This window comes from Prinia subflava (assembly GCF_021018805.1).
Source record: "Prinia subflava isolate CZ2003 ecotype Zambia chromosome W unlocalized genomic scaffold, Cam_Psub_1.2 scaffold_37_NEW, whole genome shotgun sequence".
In the NCBI taxonomy this organism is placed as follows: Eukaryota; Metazoa; Chordata; class Aves; order Passeriformes; family Cisticolidae; genus Prinia; species Prinia subflava.
Window position 1 is genome coordinate 757,000 of NW_026960612.1, and position 21,372 is coordinate 778,371.

The 21,372-nt window shown below is 40.8% G+C and overlaps 1 protein-coding gene across 3 annotated transcripts; it reads right to left on the bottom strand.

Annotated features, from left to right (window-relative positions):
* Positions 1 to 689: 689 nt before the first annotated feature.
* Positions 690 to 9,197, bottom strand: LOC134565183 (uncharacterized). Of its 3 annotated transcripts, XM_063424645.1 has the most exons (4): positions 3,540 to 9,197; positions 2,045 to 2,337; positions 1,505 to 1,566; positions 690 to 756 (listed from the first exon to the last, which is right to left on the bottom strand). In XM_063424645.1, exon 1 carries the CDS (start codon positions 7,735 to 7,737, stop codon positions 6,307 to 6,309), a length of 1,431 nt encoding a protein of 476 aa, XP_063280715.1. In that variant the 5' UTR covers positions 7,738 to 9,197; the 3' UTR covers positions 690 to 756; positions 1,505 to 1,566; positions 2,045 to 2,337; positions 3,540 to 6,306. The 3 variants fall into 2 exon arrangements, with proteins under 3 accessions (XP_063280715.1, XP_063280714.1, XP_063280716.1); XM_063424644.1 differs by having other exon boundaries at positions 2,045 to 9,197.
* Between the last annotated feature and the right edge of the window lie 12,175 nt (positions 9,198 to 21,372).

Genomic DNA, 21,372 nt, shown 5'->3' on the forward strand with positions numbered 1-21,372 from the left:
TGACTCCTTTGGCTTGCACACATCCCTCAAAACATTTTTGTCCATGTCTCCCTCTATTAAACAACTTATTGCATTAATCTAGTGTTGTAACATTCAACAGTCTCTGTGAATAATTTGTTGGAGAGAAAACGCAATAACACTATTTTCCTTCCCCCCCAAATGACATTTATCCTACTACCTGCTTTTACCTTTACATAATTGACTTATGTCTTCAGGTAGTGTTAAATTGGCACACCTTGGAGAAGATGAGAACAGACCAGCAGGTTTGTGGAAGGGAGGATATAGTGAGGATACTTCACTGAACAACCTGTCATGGAGCAATTCCTCTGGAGTTGGCCTTAAATTAAAAGAGGATAAAACAATTAGAGCAAAGTGCTCCCATAAATGTTGCATTTTGGCAAAAAAAAAGTCCCCAGTAACGAATATAAGCAAGTTATTTAAAATTATATTGGATTTCAGGAATTTTAATAGGAAAAAAGGTCTACCAACATTTTTCAATTCATGCAGCACAGTAAACTAGTCTGTTTACAGCCCAAATTCAGACATGTAATTCTTCTCTATTAAACGCTGAAAAGCACAAAAATGAGAATTTCTTATAGGTAGCCCAAATTCAAAAAAAAAAAGGTTCAGCAACAGTTCTTCTAATTTCATAGTAACCCACAGAGTTTACCAGGCCCTTGGACTGAATACTTGCCTCTTAGAAGGCTGCAACATAAGGCATTTCTTCAGTAGAGCTATGATATTTTCAGAAAGGTCCTGGAACATAAGAAAAATATGGAGGAGCTCTGTTTATTGCTGTCTTAATTCAGCAAGTCACTTGGCTCATACTTAACTTTTAACATACAGGCTATTCCTTTAAGGGCAATAAAATTTCACACCTACACTCATGAGGTTGGCTGTGTGAGACCAAAATTATGGGGAAGTAGTTCTTCTCACCTCCCAATCCTACATTTGATTTAGTGGAAAAAATCTGAAAAATTTGCAATGTATGTAGCCTTTTACATATTTTTTAATTTAGATATTCTGTACCCTGCCGGAAGCAATACTGTACCTGGCAACTTCATTCTGCTAACAATCAGAACTCTTTCATAAAATGACCCAAAATATACAGATGCTAAAATTCAGTGATCATTTTTGTGGGTAAGGAAAAGTTGAACTATATAAACCTACACTATCAGAATGTGTAAAGTGGACCAGATAGAAGGCCTAATTTCTGGAAGAAAAATACTTAATCACCAAAACTTTACAGAAAATTTATAGCTTATTAAACTACTCAGAAAGCATTAACATTTACTGAGACTAACAGCAGTTTTAAGAAAGAATATTATCAGTGCTGGCTATTTGAAAGGATCTTAGATATGTAGTCTGGACTTCAAAATTTTTCATCATACTGCAATACAGTACGTGATCAAATGAATTAAAAGATAAATATGCAAAATACCATGTGGCAATAATAAAATATTCTGGGTAAGACACCATGGAAGAGCAAATGAGTTTCACAAACCTTAATAATATCAAGGAAACCATGTTCTTCAGCCAATACAGTTACAATATCATCTACACAGCCTTTGAAAAACAAACAGAACAATAAAAAGTTAAAGATTATTAATAAAGTGATACCAATTAAACATGATATCAGATAAATGTCCACTCAGATAAAAAGCACTTAATTTTGGCTTTTTACTGACACTTGCCATATCACTTGAAAGTGAATTATCAAAATCAGATATGAAAATTATTGTAACCTATGCAGACAGAAGCCTAGGAAAGTTAAGTAGCATCTAAGGTAACAGTGAATATCTATTTACAGTCCTAGTCCAGAGTTTCAGTCTCTGCCATATAAAGTAAAACAGTCTTTCAACTTATAAATAAGGACATATAAATAAGTTTAGGACAAAATTCCACAACTCCCTCCCCCACCACCGGGTTCGGGAGGAATTTCCTCAGAGGAAAAGTGGAAAAAACTTGTTTATTGAGAAACAACGAAAAAAAACCACTCCCCAACACAAGGAAAACAGTCCGAGATGACAAGAAATGTTTTCACCAGTCCAAGAGAGGGTGAGCAGTCTCTGCTGGGGAGGGTGCCAAAGCTTCTTTCAGGTGCAGACTCCGGGGGGTGTTCCCTTGATGTTCCCGAAATCAGGGCCCGAAGCAGGTCCGATGTCTTCAGGGAAGGGAGGAAGGAAAGAAGGGGAAACACAAAAGCAGAAAAATGGCAAAAAAAATCAAGCAAAAAGCAGAAAGCAAAGAGCAAAGCCAGCAAAGCAGCCTAAAGCTAGCAGCAAGCAAGCCAAAAGCAAGCAGCCGGGGGAGGGGCTCAGCTATAGACAAAACAAACTGGGCACATGGGAACAGGAAAAAAAAAAACCCACGATTTGGGATACAAAGCATGAAAATGTCCTGTCACCCCAGGACATTCCACCCCTTATCCCATATCGTGAACATGTTACTGAACACAAAAAAACCAACTTTCTTCTCACTTGCTCAAACCTTCCACACTTACACATTTCCTTCCATCTTACTTGCTCAGACCTTTGACACTTTCATGTTTCCTTCTGTCTCATATCTGTATGATCTAACGTACAGACAATGGTGGTAATGCTCAGCGAACAATGATATCATCCCACAATCAGATCTCCCTGAGGTACACAACGGGTTGTCCCATCTTTCTGCATTATCCACCAGGTATAACCTGGTCCTTGAGCAAAGACAATCCCACGAATGGGTTTGCCTGTACTCAAGGCAGGATTAATCCATACTGTCTTCCCCAACAAACCTCTGACATGGGCCACTGGGACTTTATCTCCATCTACTATATTAAGGGGCTCAGACTGGGCAGGACCTGCTCGGTTGGTGGAAACTCGAGTGTTAACTAACCAGGTGGCTCTTGCTAAATGCTGCTCCCAGTTCTTGAAAGACCCCCCACCCAGTGCTTTCAAAGTGGTTTTTAACAATCCATTGTACCTCTCCACTTTACCTGCAGCTGGTGCATGGTAGGGGATGTGGTACACCCACTCGATGCCATGTGCCCTAGCCCAGTTGTTAATAAGATTATTTTTAAAATGAGTCCCATTGTCTGACTCAATCCTCTCAGGAGTACCATGCCTCCAAAGGACCTGCTTTTCAAGGCCCAGGATGGTGTTGCGGGCTGTAGCATGAGACACGGGGTAGGTTTCCAACCATCCCGTAGTGGCTTCTACCATGGTTAGTACATGGCGCTTGCCTTGGCGGGTTTGAGGCAGCGTGATGTAATCAATCTGCCAAGCCTCCCCATACTTGTACTTGGACCACCGCCCCCCATACCAGAGGGGCTTCACCCGCTTAGCCTGTTTAATGGCAGCACATGTCTCACAGTCATGAATAACCTGAGAAATGCTGTCCATGGTTAGATCCACCCCTCGGTCTCGTGCCCACTTATAGGTGGCATGTCTACCCTGGTGGCCTGAGGCATCATGGGCCCATCGTGCTAGGAACAGCTCTCCTTTGTGCTCCCAGTCAAGATCTATCTTCAACTCCCCTATCTTTGCAGCCTGATCTACCTGCTGATTGTTCTGCTGCTCCTCATTAGCTCTGCTTCTAGGGACATGGTGAGACTTCACAGGTAGTTTCTCTAACCGGGTAGCGATGTCTTTCCATTCTTCAGCAGCCCAAATTGGTTTTCCTCTGAGCTGCCAGTTCGCCTCCTTCCATCTCTTCAGCCATCCCCACAGAGCATTGGCTACCATCCAGGAATCAGTATAAAGGTAAAGTTTTGGCCACTTCTCTGCTTCAGCAATGTCCAGGGCCAACTGAACAGCTTTGAGCTCCGCGAGTTGACTCGATCCACCTTCTCCTTCGATAGCTTGTGCGACTTGTCGTGTGGGGCTCCATACGGCTGCTTTCCACTTCCGGTTCATCCCCACAAGGCGACAGGAACCATCAGTAAAAAGAGCGTAGCGTGTGTCTTCTGCCGGCAGTTGGTTATATGGTGGAGCTTCTTCAGCACGGGTCACTTGCTCTTCTCCCTCTTCACCAGTGAGACTGAAGCTTTCACCTTCAGGCCAATTGGTAATTACCTCCAGAATCCCAGGACGATTTAGTTTCCCAATTTGGGCGTGCTGTGTAATGAGGGCAATCCACTTGCTCTATGTAGCATTGGTAGCATGGTGGGTGGAGGGAACCTTTCCTCTAAACATCCACCCCAGCACGGGTAGTCGAGGTGCCAGGAAGAGTTGTGGCTCGGTACCAATCACTTCTGAAGCAGCTTGGACTCCTTCATATGCGGCCAACATTTCTTTCTCTGTTGGGGTGTAGTTGGCTTCAGACCCTCTGTAGCTCCGACTCCAGAATCCCAGTGGTCGGCCTCGGGTCTCACCAGGCACCTTCTGCCAAAGGCTCCAGGACAGGCCATGGTTCCCGGCTGCAGAGTAGAGCACGTTCTTCACCTCTGGTCCTGTCCTGACTGGGCCAAGGGATACCGCATGAGCAATCTCCTGCTTGATCTGGGCAAAGGCTTGCTGCTGTTCAGGGCCCCAATAGAAATCATTCTTCTTACGGGTAACCAAGTAAAGAGGGCTCACAATCTGACTGTATTCAGGAATGTGCATCCTCCAGAAACCTATAGCACCTAAGAAAGCTTGTGTTTCCTTCTTGTTGGTTGGTGGGGACATAGCTGTGATTTTGTTGATGACATCAGAAGGAATCTGGCGCCGTCCATCTTGCCACTTCACTCCCAGGAACTGGATCTCCCGAGCAGGTCCCTTTACTTTTCTTAATGGCAAAGCCAGCTTCCAGGAGAATCTGGATGATCTTCTCTCCTTTCTCAAACACTTCTGCTGCTGTGTTTCCCCACACAATGATATCATCAATGTATTGTAAATGTTCTGGAGCCTCACCCTTTTCTAGCGTAGTCTGGATCAGTCCATGACAGATGGTAGGACTGTGCTTCCACCCCTGGGGCAGTCGGTTCCAGGTGTACTGCACGCCCCTCCAGGTGAAAGCAAACTGAGGCCTGCATTCTGCAGCCAGAGGAATGGAGAAAAACGCATTAGCGATGTCGATTGTGGCGTACCACTTTGCTGCCTTGGACTCCAGCTCGTACTGGAGTTCCAGCATGTCCGGCACAGCGGCACTCAGCGGTGGAGTCACTTCATTCAAAGCACGGTAATCCACAGTCAATCTCCATTCTCCTTCAGATTTACGCACAGGCCAGATGGGACTGTTGAAGGGTGAGTGGGTTTTGCTGACCACCCCTTGGCTCTCCAGCTCTCGGATCATCTTGTGGATGGGGATCACAGCATCTCGATTTGTTTGATACTGCTGGCGATGCACTGTCGAGGTGGCAACAGGTACTCGTTGCTCTTCTACCTTCAGGAGTCCTACTGCAGATGGGTTCTCTGACAGTCCAGGCAAGGTGTTCAATTTCTTAATGCCCTCTGCCTCCACGGCAGCTATTCCAAAAGCCCATCTGAGCCCCTTAGGGTCTTTGTAATAGCCATTCCTGAGATAGTCTATGCCCAGAATACTCGGAGCCTCTGGGCCAGTCACAATCGGATGTTCGTGCCACTCCTTCCCGGTCAGGCTCACCTTGGCTTCCAACAGGGTCAATTCTTGTGATCCCCCTGTCACCCCGGCAATAGAAATAGGTTCTGTTCCCTCATGTTCTGATGGCATTAGGGTACACTGAGAACCGGTGTCAACCAAAGCTTTATATTTCTGTGGCTCTGATGTGCCAGGCCATAGAACCCATACTGTCCAAAAAACTAGGTTTTCCCTAACCTCTACCTGGCTAGAGGCAGGGCCCCTCTAAGCCTGGTTATCCTTCTTTCCTGAGACATATGTCTTGGAGGTTCCTTCAAGGGGATCGGACAAGTCATCGTCATCATTATGCCTGACAGTTCGAGTACGGGCAACTGGAGCTGCTTCCCTTTTCCTACCTTCCTTCAATTCACGCACCCGTTGTGCCAGAGCAGCAGTAGGCTTCCCATCCCATCTCCTCATGTTTTCTCCAGACTCACGTAGGAAGAACCACAACTCAGCTCGTGGGGTGTACCTTCTCTCCCCAAGAGAGGAATGTCTGCGTTGGATACTAGGGCCTCTAATTTGTACAGCTGAGATTTGGAGGAGGTCCTCCTTAATCTCTTCCCTGAGTTTCTTACGACTTTCCTCTATTTTATCTTCTAATTTCTGCAGTCGTGTTTCCACAGCTGCAATTCTGGCATGAGTCGGGCCATGTACAGCATCTGCATATGCCCGAAGCTTCTTTGCCATATCAAGCACAGTCTCATATATCTCATCCCGCTTCATTATTGCTAGAGCAGAAGCGTATTAAGGTGGCCCAAGGCGCACAACTTTCCTCCACATTACAGGTGTGCACGGTATGAAGTCTGGATTCCTAGTTGTTATATCATCTGAAAAAATGATCTCTACCACTGCCATCTCCCTCAGGCATTGGATCCCCTGTTCTATGGTCTTCCACCGTGTCTGCTGAATATAAAGGTCATCTGCACACAGGTATCTTTGTGCTACGCTGTCCAGGACCCGTTCCCAGAGGCTGTGAGGGCTAGCCCTCCTCATCATGCCTTGGTCGATGACAGGATCATGTGACAGGGATCCTAAATGCCTCGCTTCAGTGCCATCCAGAATGGTAGCCTCCCCTGCCGCATCCCAAAGGCGGACTAGCCAACTAACTATAGACTCATCGGGCTGTCGCCTATAATCCTTCCTTAGGCCTCGAAGGTCCTTCAGGGAGAAGGAATCAATATTGGCTCCGGAATCTATGCCACTTGCTGTGGTCTCTGATTTTGGTGATGGTCCTTCTCTTGGATCATCATCATCCTCCACCCTTCGGTCAGTCTTGCTTTTACACTTTCCACCTTTTGTATTTGCAGCAACAGCCATTGGTTGGGGCTTACTCTCTGGTTTAACTACTGGCCTGGAGCCTGGGATGTTTGCTGCAGCCTGAGTGACTGGGACAGTAACTAATTTATCTCCCTGCTCCCTTTCCTCTATCTGCTGCCCTACAGTATCTAGCAGGGTGCGATAAGCATGTGCCAGGGCCCAGCTCACTGCAATGATCCTTTCCTCCTTAGTGTTACCATGGCACCTCTCTTTCAGATACTTTACCACCTCAGCTGGGTTCTGAATTTGTTCAGATGGAAAGTCCCAGACTACAGGATCAGAAAACTCCTTTAAAATTTGGCCCATATCCTCCCATTTCCCACGCCACTCAGAATTCTTCACCCTTGGTTTTACTCCTAAATCAGGAGTCTCACCAGCCCCTCTAGAAATCTCAGCCTTCATCTTATATAAACTGCAGACAGTATAAAGAAAGCTTACTAAATTAAATGCCAGAAAGATGGTATCCTTGGCAGTCAGGGAGGACCAAACATTTTCTAATAGAGATGTAAACAATTCGGAGGAGAAGAAGGAGAGCAAAGGCTGAAAAGCTTCCTCCCCTGCTTCTCCCCTAACAAACTGAGTACACAACCACAACCATGAACCATCCATTCCTGGAAACGATAGCAACATTTTTATAAACCTCTTGCAAATCATCACAACCAAGCCCAGCCCGATAAATATTCTGGTTAGCGCCCCACGGTTACAAAAGCTACGCATTAGGGACAATACCGGAGCTATTGCTGGATAAGAGAATAAACCTAACGACCAAAAAGGTATTAAAACTTCAAAGAACCCTAATGACCAGAAATAAAGGCAGGCTTTCACTCCAAATGACATTATACCTTCAAAAAGAGACATACCAATATGCCCACAAAACAACAGAAACCAAAATATTATTAGAATAAAGTCTTTTCCACTTTGTATGATCGCCCCCCCCGTACGGGCCACCAAAAAATGTTTGTCCTAGTTTAGGACAAATTTAGGGGAAAATTCCCACAACTCCCTCCCCCACCACCGGGTTCGGGAGGAATTTCCTCAGAGGAAAAGTGGAAAAAACTTGTTTATTGAGAAACAATGAAAAAACACTCCCCAACACAAGAAAAACAGTCCGAGATGACAACAAATGTGTTCACCAGTCCAAGAGAGGGTGAGCAGTCTCTGCTGGGGAGGGTGCCAAAGCTTCTTTCAGGTGCAGACTCCAGGGGGTTTTCCCTTGATGTTCCCGAATCAGGGCCCGAAGCAGGTCCGATGTCTTCAGGGGAGGGAGGAAGGAAAGAAGGGGAAACAGAAAAGCAGAAAAATGGCAAAAAGCAAGCAAAAAGCAGAAAGCAAGAGAGCAAAGCCAGCAAAGCAGCCTAAAGCTAGCAGCAAGCCAAAAGCAAGCAGCCGGGGGAGGGGCTCAGCTATAGACAAAACAAACTGGGAACATGGGAACAGGAAAAAAAAACAAACAAACAAAAAAACAAACCCACGATTTGGGATACAAAGCATGAAAATGTCCTGTCACCCCAGGACACTCCCTGTCTATGGAAAATGTTGCCAGATCATTCTGTCTTCTGCCATTTCCATTGGTAGAGTTGTCCAAGAGACATCTAGTAATCCTGTTTTTGGTTTTCTGATTTTTTTTTAAACTTCTAATTATTTTGGTATCATGACTATCCCTAAGATGACTGTTTTTTTCCCATGGGATATTCCAGCCCTTCACCACACGTAATTGGCAGACTCACTAGCAAATTATTTGTTTGTGCAAATGTCACTAAATGAAGAGTCATCTCCAAGACTGAACTGTTCAGGAGTTACTCTGGTAACTTCTTTTTAGCCTTATAATTTCAGTACTTCCTAACAATCAGTAGTCAAGTCCGCTATCTCTTTTATAGTTCTGGTGTAAATTTCCACTTTCAGCAGCTGAATTAATAACTTCCCATATGGTAGCATATCGAATGCTTCAGTGAAGTCCAGTGGATTACATTTTCTGTGTTTTTTTTTTTTGTGTAGGAAAGGAATCACCTTATCAGATAAGATGAAATATGCTAGCTGTCTGAAACATGTTTATAAGTTTGGCTGAAGAGCTAAAGGGACTATACTACCATCTGTGAGATTATGACCTACTGATTTGGGAAAATTCTTTCTGATTTTTGGATAAGAACTGTGCTCAAGTAGAATATTTTGCATTTTCATTGTTGCTATTGCCTAAACATTACATGTAATCTGCTTTTACTACGTTGTTGAAATTTTACCCTTACTAATATTGGTTATCTCCTTGAGTTGATTTTCATGGAGTTTTAAAATTTGGATATCTACTGGCAATATGATAGTAACTATTAGCTGAATGGAGGAAAAATATGCAAAATTTTTAGAACGGCTTCCTTTAGTTTACTGTGCAGTGAGAAAAAGTCTTTATTATTATTACTTGAACTATAAAATAACTACTAAAAACCACTTGGCTCCAATCTCATGGTTTAGCTTCTCTGATACCCTTTCTAAAAATTAGATTTGCAGTGTAGCTTTTCATTCACCTGATTGAGTCATCATACCACACAATTTACTGCTTAAGTGTTTATTAAGGGGCACAGTCTTCGCTTTCAGCCTTTTAACAGAGCATTTTAACAGGGAATATCAGTCTGTTAAGTCTCAGTAACAGAGAAAACTTCCACTGAAAAATTAAAAGAACTTATTTCCACTATGTATCTGGAAATCTTATTAGCTGCCTGCAATTATCAGCTTAGCAATAAATCAAATATCATACTACCTATTCTTTGAAAAACAGGGGCTTTTTTATGAGTCTGAACAAATTTATGTCCATGTAATGTAATGCAAATAAAGGAAATACTGCAAGTATATTGATCCTTTCTTCAACAACAACAACAAATAAAAAAAACAGGGAACATCCTATCACACTTCAAATGAACAAAATAAAAATTCCTGTAAATTAATGGCCACCAGGTAAATTATCTCTTACAGCAACAAACTCACAAACTGAATTCAAACCTGTGACTAGAAACAATTTTCAGTCTGTCCTGGTTTAGGACAAATTAGGGGAAAATCCCCACAACTCCCTCCCCCACCACCGGGTTCGGGAGGAATTTCCTCAGAGGAAAAGTGGAAAAAACTTGTTTATTAAGAAACAACAAAAAACCACTCCCCAACACAAGAAAAACAGTCCGAGATGACAACAAATGTTTTCACCAGTCCTAGAGAGGGTGAGCAGTCTCTGCTGGGGAGGGTGCCAAAGCTTCTCTCAGGTGCAGACTCCAGGGGGTTTTCCCTTGACGTTCCTGAATCAGGGCCCGAAGCAGGTCCGATGTCTTCAAGGGAAGGGGAGGAAGGAAAGAAGGGGAAAAACAAAAGCAGAAAAATGGCAAAAAGCAAGCAAAAAAAGCAGAAAGCAAGAGAGCAAAGCCAGCAAAGCGAGCCTAAGTTAGCAGCAAGCAAGCCAAAAGCAAGCAGCTGGGGGAGGGGCTCGGCTATAGACAAAAACTGAGAACATGGGAACAGAAACATACGATTGGGATACAAAGCATGAAAATGTCCTGTCACCCCAGGACACAGTCACAAATAAAATAATGCTTTGCTAATGCCATTGTGATACTGCTAATGTGCAAAACCCAACAATGATTTTCTGAAGAAGAAGGGAATCGTTTGCTATATTGTTGAAAATTACTCTGGATAAATTAGATATCAGTGATTATGTCTCTTGTTTTGTTTTTTTTTTTATCCATGATGAAGTGATATAGTGTTTTTCAAGCTGCCAAATCCCTTGTCAGATTTTCCAAAAACTTTCCATTTCTTTTTGAGTTACATTCTCAGTTTCATGGGAAAACAGTAATGGTTTGCCCAGAGAACTAAAACTGGATGCAATAGATTTATTCATGCAAAAACAGCCCTTAACTCTGTGTGTGCATCAGCTTCAGCAAAGGGAACATTGAAACTCCTTGTACACATGTTAAGTGTGAAAACCTATTTGGCTTTTGCAGAAGGTTCTCCCTACACCCACCTCTTGAGATTCAGAAGCTGACAGCTGTTTTGGTTTCTTGACCAAGTGTTTGGTTGAGATACAATCAGTAAAGAATATTATTCTTTATCATTTATTCCTAGTGGTAGTTTGCTAAATACAAAAGCACATGCACTTGTCCATATGACTAAATGCTAAAATAGTTAAATATTGAACCACAGAGAATCATTAAACATAAGCAGATGTAATATTTAGTGGTAGACCTGCATATTTCAGGCTGGCAGGTATCTTCTTGTGCGTATGTGTATGTATGTATGTTATGGGGAGGCAAATTGTGCTTCTCTGGACAGGTTCCTTGCGTACATCTGGCTTATTAAAATATCTTTATATGGTTACATGATTTATTTGGAAAGCATGGTTGAAACTAGTAAGTTTACAACTATGTGAATAATTCTTACCAGTTTCTGGATGGAGACAGTAAGCTTTGGAACTTAAACTAGACAATATTGCTGATCTGTGCTTACTTACAGGATATGTTTGTTTATTTTTAAGATTATTACATTCAGACAGCCTTCTATTTACTTATGCTATTTTGGTATTTTTGATGAGAGTCAAGAGAAATAAACCCAGGGTCTCTATGGATTATAGTTATGTACTGTTTTATACATGCTGGAAAGCCATAAGCCTTTGGGCTGAGATAAGTGCATAATAAACATGTATTTTATGAAATAATACCTTTAACACATGTTGCATTAAAAAAAAGAGGGGGAAGACAGTTCATCTCTGTCTGCCATAAGAGACTTCTATCAAAAATAAATTTAAAAGACCTACAGTTGCTCTCCCAGGTTTTGAAAAGAGATTATTTTACTTGACATTTCCATAAGGTATCAAGGAGCACTTTTGAGTCTGTTCAGTGAGCCTAATGGAACTGTGAGATCCAAATGCTAACAATCTGGCACTCATAGGGGAAAAAAGGAGATGTCAATAGGAACATGGAAAGGATGCTTTGTGCTTAAGACTTCATTTTGCTGTCAGTGATTGCCATTGATAAAACATTAGTTATTGCTGTATTTTGTGTTTGCAAAGGAGTAATGAAATTCAGTATTCCTGTACTATTATTTGGCAAGCATTTGATCAGTAGCCATTACTTCTTAACAGAGTGGCTGAAAAGATGGCCCACAGTTTCTTCCACTTTGAAATACCCACTGCTTCAGGTGCCAGCTCTGGATTTGCAAGTCTAACTTTCTCAGCTTTCCTCAGTATGTTAGAAAGCAGAAAGCCATGCCATTGTCACTGAGCAATAATTGATTACTGTTCCCTTTCTGATATCTGGATACTATGAACAAAATATCCTGTAGTAGCAATGTAATTATATATGGCACATAATAGCTTGCATGGTCACATATATAACTGCATCATTACAGCTGTAAGGGTGTTATTTTGCCTGGCTCCAATAAGGGTTAAAAAATATGTTGAATTTTATGTTATCAGGCATCTTAGCTACAATTCTTAAAAAAAGGTAGCTCAATTTTGTTTTTTGGAGCTTAGTTCCCCCTACAGATTCAGGTAAACCTCAGCACAGCTGTTTAAATAGAGATTTTCCTTTAAAGTACTTCTTTAGAAACACAACTTCTCCTCAAGGTGCTGGCTTAAATATTGCAGGAAAAAAACCAAGTCTTTCTGACCTTATTTGCTTTTGATATTTTATTTAACCTTTGGCAATAATATTTGCTCTATTTCTCTCCTGTCCCTCCCCTTTTGTTTTGAAATACTTTTAAGAAATACTAAGTTTTCAGGCAGATTTCCTGCCCTGTGGATAGATTTCTAATGAGTAACTCAAAAGATGATCTTTTCCTGAAAGGAAGGTGAAATTTTACTCTTCTGAATAAAAGTTTTCTTCAGATCACATAGCATGCCCTCCAACACTGTCAAAATAGAACCATAAAAAGTCATCCAAACTGTCCAAAAAATGAAGTTTGACATTTTATTGCCAAAAGAGAAAATACCGTACCAAAGCTGAGGATATTTTGTCTTTTGACTAATAGGCTTTTCTGAAATAATTCCCAGTTCCAAGTAGATGAATGTACTTTTCCTGTCTCACTCTTCTTCTCCTCTATGGAATGAGTTTCTAGGTCATACTACAGTATTTACAACAAATTCGGAATTAACAATTTAGTACTACAGTATTTACAACAAATTTCTGCACCTTCTTGGTGAGGAGATTTGCCATGAGAGTGCAGAGCAGCCTGGATAGGAGTGCGGCTGGCAACTTCCACAGGGCACAGTTACATATACATGAGCAAAAGATAATATTTTACCTGTATAGTTTTACTTCTAGATTTTAATTTGATATGCTTTCTAGTGGCCTGTCAGTATTTTCCCAGGGAAAGATGATAGTTTTTGCAGATATGTGTCTATTATTTGGAAAAACATACTTCTGTCAGCAAGAGTTTTAAGGCTGAGTGAATATTTCTTCACTGACAATGTTAGTTTTTGTGTGTCAGTTTCCAAAGTAGGCAGCTACACAGGTAATCCTAATGCAAAGGAGTATCCACACAGATCCACCCTCAGCTATAGCTCACACAGCTCTCTCCTACCAACAGATTACATTTGATGTAATTCTTTCTTAATTTTAGTGAATGTCAAGATTTTCCTTATTTTTTCTTTCATATTTGAAGTGACTCTGTGGTCTTATTGTTTGGTTCATCTGGATGTACAATTTTTCTGTTCGTTTGGGTTAGCAATCAAAATGCATGTCTTAAAAAAACAGAATTTGAGATGTGTACAAAAGCTATGGCCAGATGGTGTTGAGAAATCCAGAACTGTACACATCACCACTGCAACTGCATTCTGTGGATTTTTGGCAAGGTGATTTCAGAGTGGAAGACACTTTGAGCTTCAATCTAGGTTTTACAATTTGTGTATTTCTTCTGAAAGTGCCCTTTGATTGATGCACAGAAAATAGACACCATAACCTCTTTGTTTCTATTTGTTTCTTTATAGACTCCCTTTTCTCTTAAAGTAATTTTCACTGTTTTTATTATTTACCTCAGTGTTCTCCTGTCATCTTGATTCCTGACACTGCAGTTCTGCATGATTGAGCTCTGGAGCTTTATGCATGAGAATAACTGGAAACCACATTTTCCCAGGATATTGTTCCTACAGAAATATACATACCTATTCCATCCTCCTTTACTGTCGATCATCTTGCACCTTTTTTCATTTTCTTCTCCCCCCCCAGTAATTGCCAATTTTGATTTGGTTCCTTTCATGGGAAGGGAAAGGAGGAGGATCTCACTGGCCTTATATAAACATCTGTGCAGGAAAGCAGCAAAAAACTCTCCACATTTGTGTAGCTATCTATACCCCATTTCCCCTGATGTCAGCACTCTATCTTAGAAAGTTATTTCAGCTATACTGGTGAAGAGCAACTTGATTGCTTGATTGCCAGTATAATTACCTGCTGGACTAATATGTGCCTAAACTCATTAACTCCAGTTGGAAAATGTTATATATATAGACTATAGGTGTCAGATGTTTCAACATTTGGTGGTTGTGTTTAAAGCAGAAAAACCCCCACAACGCTACAGATTAAGACATATTCAAATGGCTGCCAAAATGCTTCATATGAATGACTGCTAGGTAGTGGTAGAAAATGTTGACAATATTTAGGAGTCAGAATTCAGAGAAGCTGGTTTAGCTCCTCATGCACTGTTTACATCCATGCAAGATGGATACTTCCTCCAAAACTTTTGGTTTGTCTGGGCCAAGGAAGCAGCAGGCCAAGACTGAGTAGTGATAGCCCCAGCAAGTATTTGCACATCAGCCCTGCACTGATGGCTCTGCTAGGAAGACCTGGATGAGGACAGCTGACCCCTCTTCCCCAGCAGTACCCTACTAGAAGGACCCCAGCTTTCAGCATCCAACCATTGCCTTTGTGATTGCATCATTTTCTTCCTCACTGAGTTTTAATCCCTTAGGACTGGAGAAACTTCACACTGTGTGCAGGCACGGGCTCAGTTTAAAAAGTCCATTCATTCCACGTTGTAATAACCTGCTCATGCCCTTGATGCTTCCAGTGAATGGAGAATTGGGACATTCAGTGACTAGTGAGGATGAAAGGAAATACTTCGCCTCGGCTGTGGAAGTACCAGCATCTGTTATATTTTTTTTAGCTGTTATCTTTGGCTGGGGACCTATAACCGATCTCATGGCTGAGACAGGGAACCATATGCAGAGAGAAACAAATTTTAACCCTCTCCTTGCCCATAGCTCATGAGTGCTCACTGCATGTGTTAATATGAGAGACATTAACACTTCCTTATCAAGAAATGTCACCCAAGCAAAGGATTTATTACTAAATACAGTATTTCTGGTGATGACCAGGAAGAGATGTTTTCTTTGTGTCCACACACAGCAGCAGTATGACCAAAAGATCTTATCCAAATTATTTGAGTGTCTGACATAAGGTATGGGTAGCTACACCTGCTTCTTTCCAGCTCTGGCTGTGGTTTCACCCAATGTTTTATCTACTCTGAGGACATTTATATCAATAGTATCCAATGACTAAACCTAGTTAAAGGAAATTTGGGTGAAAGGGGGATTTGTTAGTTTTGATGCTACATTGGTGGTTTAGGAGGTGGCCGAACCATTCAAAGTTGCTAAATTGGTAGTCCAAATGTTCTAGAAATAATAAAGTAAATGGTTTCCCAGAAGCCACTAAATTATTATAGTATTATGTTGATGTTGCAAATAATTTCTGAAATATGTGACTGTCCAATGGACTACAGAATTCAAAAATGAAAGCAAACAGTCAGGATTCTTTCCAGTCAGAGAGATCCAGAAGAATGTTTTATGGTGTACTCCCCCATGTTTATCATAAATGTTTATCATTTTCCCACACTATGTAAGCAAAAAAATGAAATCTACTCACCTTCAAATCACTTCACAGTTGTCAGTCGAGGAGTTTTCTTTAGCTTTAGCTTCTTAATATATAGCTGAAGCTAACACCCAGCTGTACCATAAGAGCTTCAAGAACTGATTTGGAACAAAAATGACAGGAGGGGGCAAAACCCAGAACAAAAACAAACCCTAAAGCTCTTTACAAGGCAAACCTAATTATCATTGATAGGTTGTTGTTTTTTTTTTCTACTGTAGTTTAAGATGAGCATTGCATGCTATTTTGAGGTGACTCCATACCACTCTGTCTTAAATGGTCAGGGAAAAAAAACGCCAAAGGCAAGCCAAAGAAAATATTAGTTTTGAAACTATGAACTGATATCCACAGTGAAGTAACTCCTTTGGCAACCACCTGCAGTTGTGCGTATCTTGTTCATGCTTACAGTGAATAGGGTAAGAAAAGATTTTTGGTAATTTGAATGAGAAGCAATGATATGAAACACACTGTAAGGAGGTTCCATGTGCAGTGGATTAAAAAGTAAACTTGTTATATTTCCAGTATCATGACTGACACATTCTTTGCCTTGACAGTCTAATCTCTGTTTGTACAAATGCCAGATAACTGGTTCTTGAAGGTTTGTAGCCCTTTGCTACCACTCACAGCTTCAAAAAAACTTCTAATGCTGTTAGATAAAGTTGTTTTATTTGGAGGATAATACTAGAAGTTCTCAATACACTTTCCCTTCATGTAGCTCTGGAAAATATCAATAAAATATTAAACATTATACAGCCTATGAAACTACTGTTAAATAAAGCATTACCCTATGCATCATACTATTATTTTTTGTTAATTCTTATGGGAAAATGTGCTTTCCAGGTGTGTCCTTAATAAAGCAATTGAGCACACTATGTGGCATGCCAAATTGCTTTTTGATGATCAAGCAGCATTTAGGAAATAAATTAGGCAGTTTCAAGTGGTACAAAAGAATCTTTCTCTCGACACTCCTAGTGTAATGTTAGAGTAGTAAATAGATGTGCCTGCCTTTCACATAGGCTGTCCATAGCCAGTTTCTGCTCACAAGACACTAACCACAGGGGAAAATGTTTTTTTAAACTTACATTTCAGTATCAGCCATATATGAAATTTAGCATCTCAAAAAAAAGATTTCTTCAAATGCTATAGGTATTGAGGATTCAGGAGGAGGAAATATGCAGAATCTGAAGAAAAACAAAGTATCAACCATGAAAATAGGCTAAGTAGCTAGTTTCTGCTTCTCCATTTCATTTTGCACAGGCAGAGGAAATAAGGTGTTCTGCTTAATGTTGCCAAGGTTTCCTCTTTGAAGATCCTTTCAAAAGAGTTTGATTCTTTGCTGAACTTTTGAGTTGGAGTTTCCCAGCTTTTTCCTCATTTCTTGCCTTCCATCCTCCCTGCTCAAGAGAAGTTGAAGAAATTAAATCTGTTTTCTCCAAAACTTAATTCAAGGTTTTCAAGACTGATTTTTTTCAAGGATGCATTAAGGTAGGACACATTTAGCTTTGGCTAAAATGATTGATTCAGCTGCCAACCAAGCTCCTGAGGAGGGTGATCTTTTGAGAAGGTATTGTACATAAATAATGAAAGCAGAACTAGCAAACATTTTCTCTGCTGACACCCCAGCAGTCTGGTAGAGAAGACAAACGGCTGTATTGAAGCCCAGACAAGTCAGGGGCAAGATAGAGACAGAGTCTCTGGATAGAAAGAATATTGTCTAATTCCTCCTAATGGCTATTTTTAAATGGCAGGAAATTTTAATGTGCTTTTGTAATTCAGCAAGGGAAAGAGGCTGCTGTGTAGAGGTATCAGTGACAACATGTTATTGCAAATCCTTTCTGTCCTTTCCATTTTAAATGACTTTTATAAATGGGTCTATGTAATTAAAAAGATTCCCTGAGGAATTGAGAATGAAGGCTCAGGTTGAGCCTAAAAAGGTACTGAACACCATTTGAAATCAATCACAGTTAGGTATGTACATTTTCTTGAATTCTCAATGGTGCCCCATCCTGATTAGTCCAAAAATTGTGTCAAGGGAGCAGACAAGGGTTTAATTTCAGCTTATATTAAAGTTAAATGAATAACATAACTACTATTTTCAGCTATGTTTGTTCCCTTTGTTCTCTCTGCTAATACACAGCTCAGCTAAGCCTTAGGATTAAATAAGTGATCCATAGTAGTAATTAAGAGATTTATAAATCATTCTGTATGATCAAGCCATTCATAGCTTTCCTGACATATACAGGAAGGCAAGTGCAGTTGCCAGAAATGTATTACAAGTGTAATGAAAGCAAATAGCCCAAAATGCTGAGAAATCAAACAAAGGGTTATTAAAAAAAAACTTCATTCGTGTTTCCAAAAAAAGTAATTATTGGCACAGTTCCTTGTAGTGGTGTGTTAATGAGTTCTTTATATTTTCTAAATTTTTCTAAGTTCTTTGTTAGATGGTTTGTTCCTTGAATCCCCGTTTTGCCTTCCTGATAGCTGCCCCTGGAACCCCCGAGTAACTGTTAGGTGTCAATGCTTTCCCCTCTCCTTCCTGGAGCCTGCCTGTCATCTTGGAGCCCTGCCTCAGAGCTGGAAAGTTCTGAGGGCCTTCGAGTGATAGGTTAGGTTCAGGGAAAATGCCCTCCTCTCCCTTATGTGTTGTCCTGGTTTGTATCAGTCACCTTCCTAGCCTCTCCTGTATTGAACCCAACTGGTTGTACCCTTCTCACCACCCTCTGTACTGCCCCCCAATAAAGGGGGCTCCCCAAAAGCCAAAATTGGCTCTGTCTGAGCAGTCTTTGGATGGTAGGGAGGCTCCTCCTGACCCGCTCAATAAACCCCTTGGATTTACTCGACCAGCTCCTCCCTTCATTCTCTGCCACTGTCTGCCCGTCGCCACCTGTGCCCTCGACGTTTCATCGGTGCCAAGACCCACATAATTGGCTTGGCTTGCGCTGCTTGTCAGCTGTACCTGCTGCTTGCCGTGGTTACATTCTTTCAACCTCTCATTATTTTATAGCACTTCATCTTCACAGTAATTTTCTTTCTAAAATGTCAATAAACCCTTAACCCTTGAACCAAACCTCATTCCCCTCCACGAATCTTTTTCTGCAACTATTTTCTGTTCATGTTGTTGTTACTTTTGATCACTGAAGTCTTTTCAGTTCTGCATTGAGTTTTTGCTGGGTTTCCTTTTATCTTTCACAGGAAAGATGACCTGTGACACAAGGACATTTGATAACAGTACTGAAGTGCTGCGCCTCAGCTGCTGCAACTGACCTCTCTAGGACTTTCTGCCCTCTGGATCTCTCAGGGTTAGTGTTTCCCTGAGATTCTCCTTGGGGTTGCTGGCCCACAAGGTAATAAGGGTTCCCCCAAGGTTGCTGTTCCCTGGGAGTTTCCTCTGGGTTGCTGTTCCCAGAGGTAATAAGGTTTTCAGCCTTCTCTTTGCCCTAAGTGTTTCACACCAGAGGTAGAGACGACAAGCTGAGTCCGCCGGTGCACATTTCCAAGGTTGTTTATTCTTCATTATCTCAGTCCTTTTTCAACTCTGTTAGGCCTCCCTGGCAGGGTACCTTATCTTAGTTCTTTCTCAGCTTTGCAAGGCATCTCCGCAGAGCAGGACACGCGGCAGACTGGGCGGATCAGAGAGCCCCGTACCTTATGTACAGTACCCCTGACCCAACCACTGTCTGAGACGTATTTTTTATTTACAAAATTTTACCAATACCTACTACCTATACTAACATGTCAGTTCTACTCTAAGCCAATCTCTAAAACCCAACTCAGCACAAGATGGGGGACGAGAGCAAGAACTAGGAGGACAGGGGCCACTCCCCAATTCCTCCATCTTGTCTCTTCAGCCCCATATGCTAAGAATCCTAATTTCTATATTTATATTCTATAATAAACCATCCACTACTTATTTTAAATTCTTTGGATTTGTGATTCTTCCTGCATGTGAGTGTTCACTCCCATGGGCAGGAATCAGAGTCAGTGTCCTCCTGGGATCTGTGTGGGTCTAACTGACCCCACTGAACAGATCCCAGACCCCCCTGTCCGGTCTCCAAACCTTCCAGGGTGGCCAGAGGGATGTTCTAGACTCCAACATGGATCATTGTTAAATCAGTCTCTATATACTCAAAGTGTTTATATATCAGAGATGTATTTAAGGAAACACTTAGAATGCACTGAAATAAACAGGAATCCTAGCATTTATTTCAAGCTGTTGCAGGCTTCATCTCACATTTCCCTAACAGACTGTCTACTTGATTTTTTTTAGTGCTCAGTAGAAATGAGAAATGATCATTCAGTTCTGCTTACTTCTACATTCCATGCAGTTACTTTGATTTAAATTCTGAAGCTGGGTTAGATGTAGAATAAACCTGAAACAGTCTGAAAATTATAACAGTTTATCTTTTTTTTAAAATGCAGATATGTGAATTAATAACCAAAAATAAAACTAGATTTGAACTCATAGATTAAAACTAATTTCCTGTGTTGTTTTTAGAGTATGTGAAATTGCTCTGATAACACAGCTGAGAAGCTCATTAAATATGTTTGGTCATGTAAAAATGAACCTCTTTGTCCAGATGGGAAAGGCAACACCAGGGAAGTTGACCCTTATTATAGGTAAGTAATTCTACCTTTTGTTAAAATGAATGCATGCAAAGCAACATTTCTCCATATGAGTGTCTTCCTGTTTGCCTAATTAGAGAGATTGTCACTAATGATGGTAATGACTGTCAACACACAAATTGTATGGACAGGTTTATGGCACCATGATGGGAATTGCCTGTTTACAATCAAATATTTTCAATAAGTAATTTTTACATGGGTGAAATCCTGTTGCTATAAATGCTGACAGGTATATAGCAGTGCAAAAATTAGTTAGTGAGGGGGACATTATGATTTTATTATTTTTTACATTAGTTATGACATATATATTTATATTTTTATATTACATATAATATTACAATCTTAGTGTCACTCTAGCATTCAGGTGAGTTGTACTAACACACTTCTCTATTTTTGGTTTGAATTATTAATACAGTCCCTGTACAATACAAGCTGCGCGCTAAATAATTGCACTCTTTCATGGGTGACTTTCAGTTTTCAGCATCAAATTTGGAAAGAAAATTTCTTAATTTGATCTTTTCTGGGTTTTGAGTATGTACTTTGTGCATTGCACAATATGGCATTCAATTGCAATCACATAAGGATACATTTCTACAAGAGCTTTTAACATGGTAATCTCAGTATGTTTCAGAGTTGGTAATTGAATAAACATAAGGAATTCTTTATTCTGCTTCAAAGCTTCTGAACATTTTGGATCTATGTTTTGAGCTGCAAATATCATGGAAACAAGTTCTGCAATGGTACTTATTATTGTGAGATTCTAATTGTTGTCAGGCTGGAGACAGTATGAGAATTGTATTTTGGCATTTTTCCATCTGACTCTGCTAAAACGAAAAATCCAGAAATGCACAGAAATCAAAATTAATCTGACGAATTCACAGGTTTTGATATATTTTGAGTCCTCGCTGGAAGGTGTGGTAGAGGGAAGGCCTCTTGCTTCAGTTACTTACAGCCATCCTGATGAATTTCTAATGGAGACCAG

Coding starts and splice junctions, on each gene's coding strand:
- LOC134565183 (XM_063424645.1), bottom strand. CDS start 7,737: ATGTCTCTTTTTGAAGGTATAATGTCATTTGGAGTGAAAGCCTGCCTT.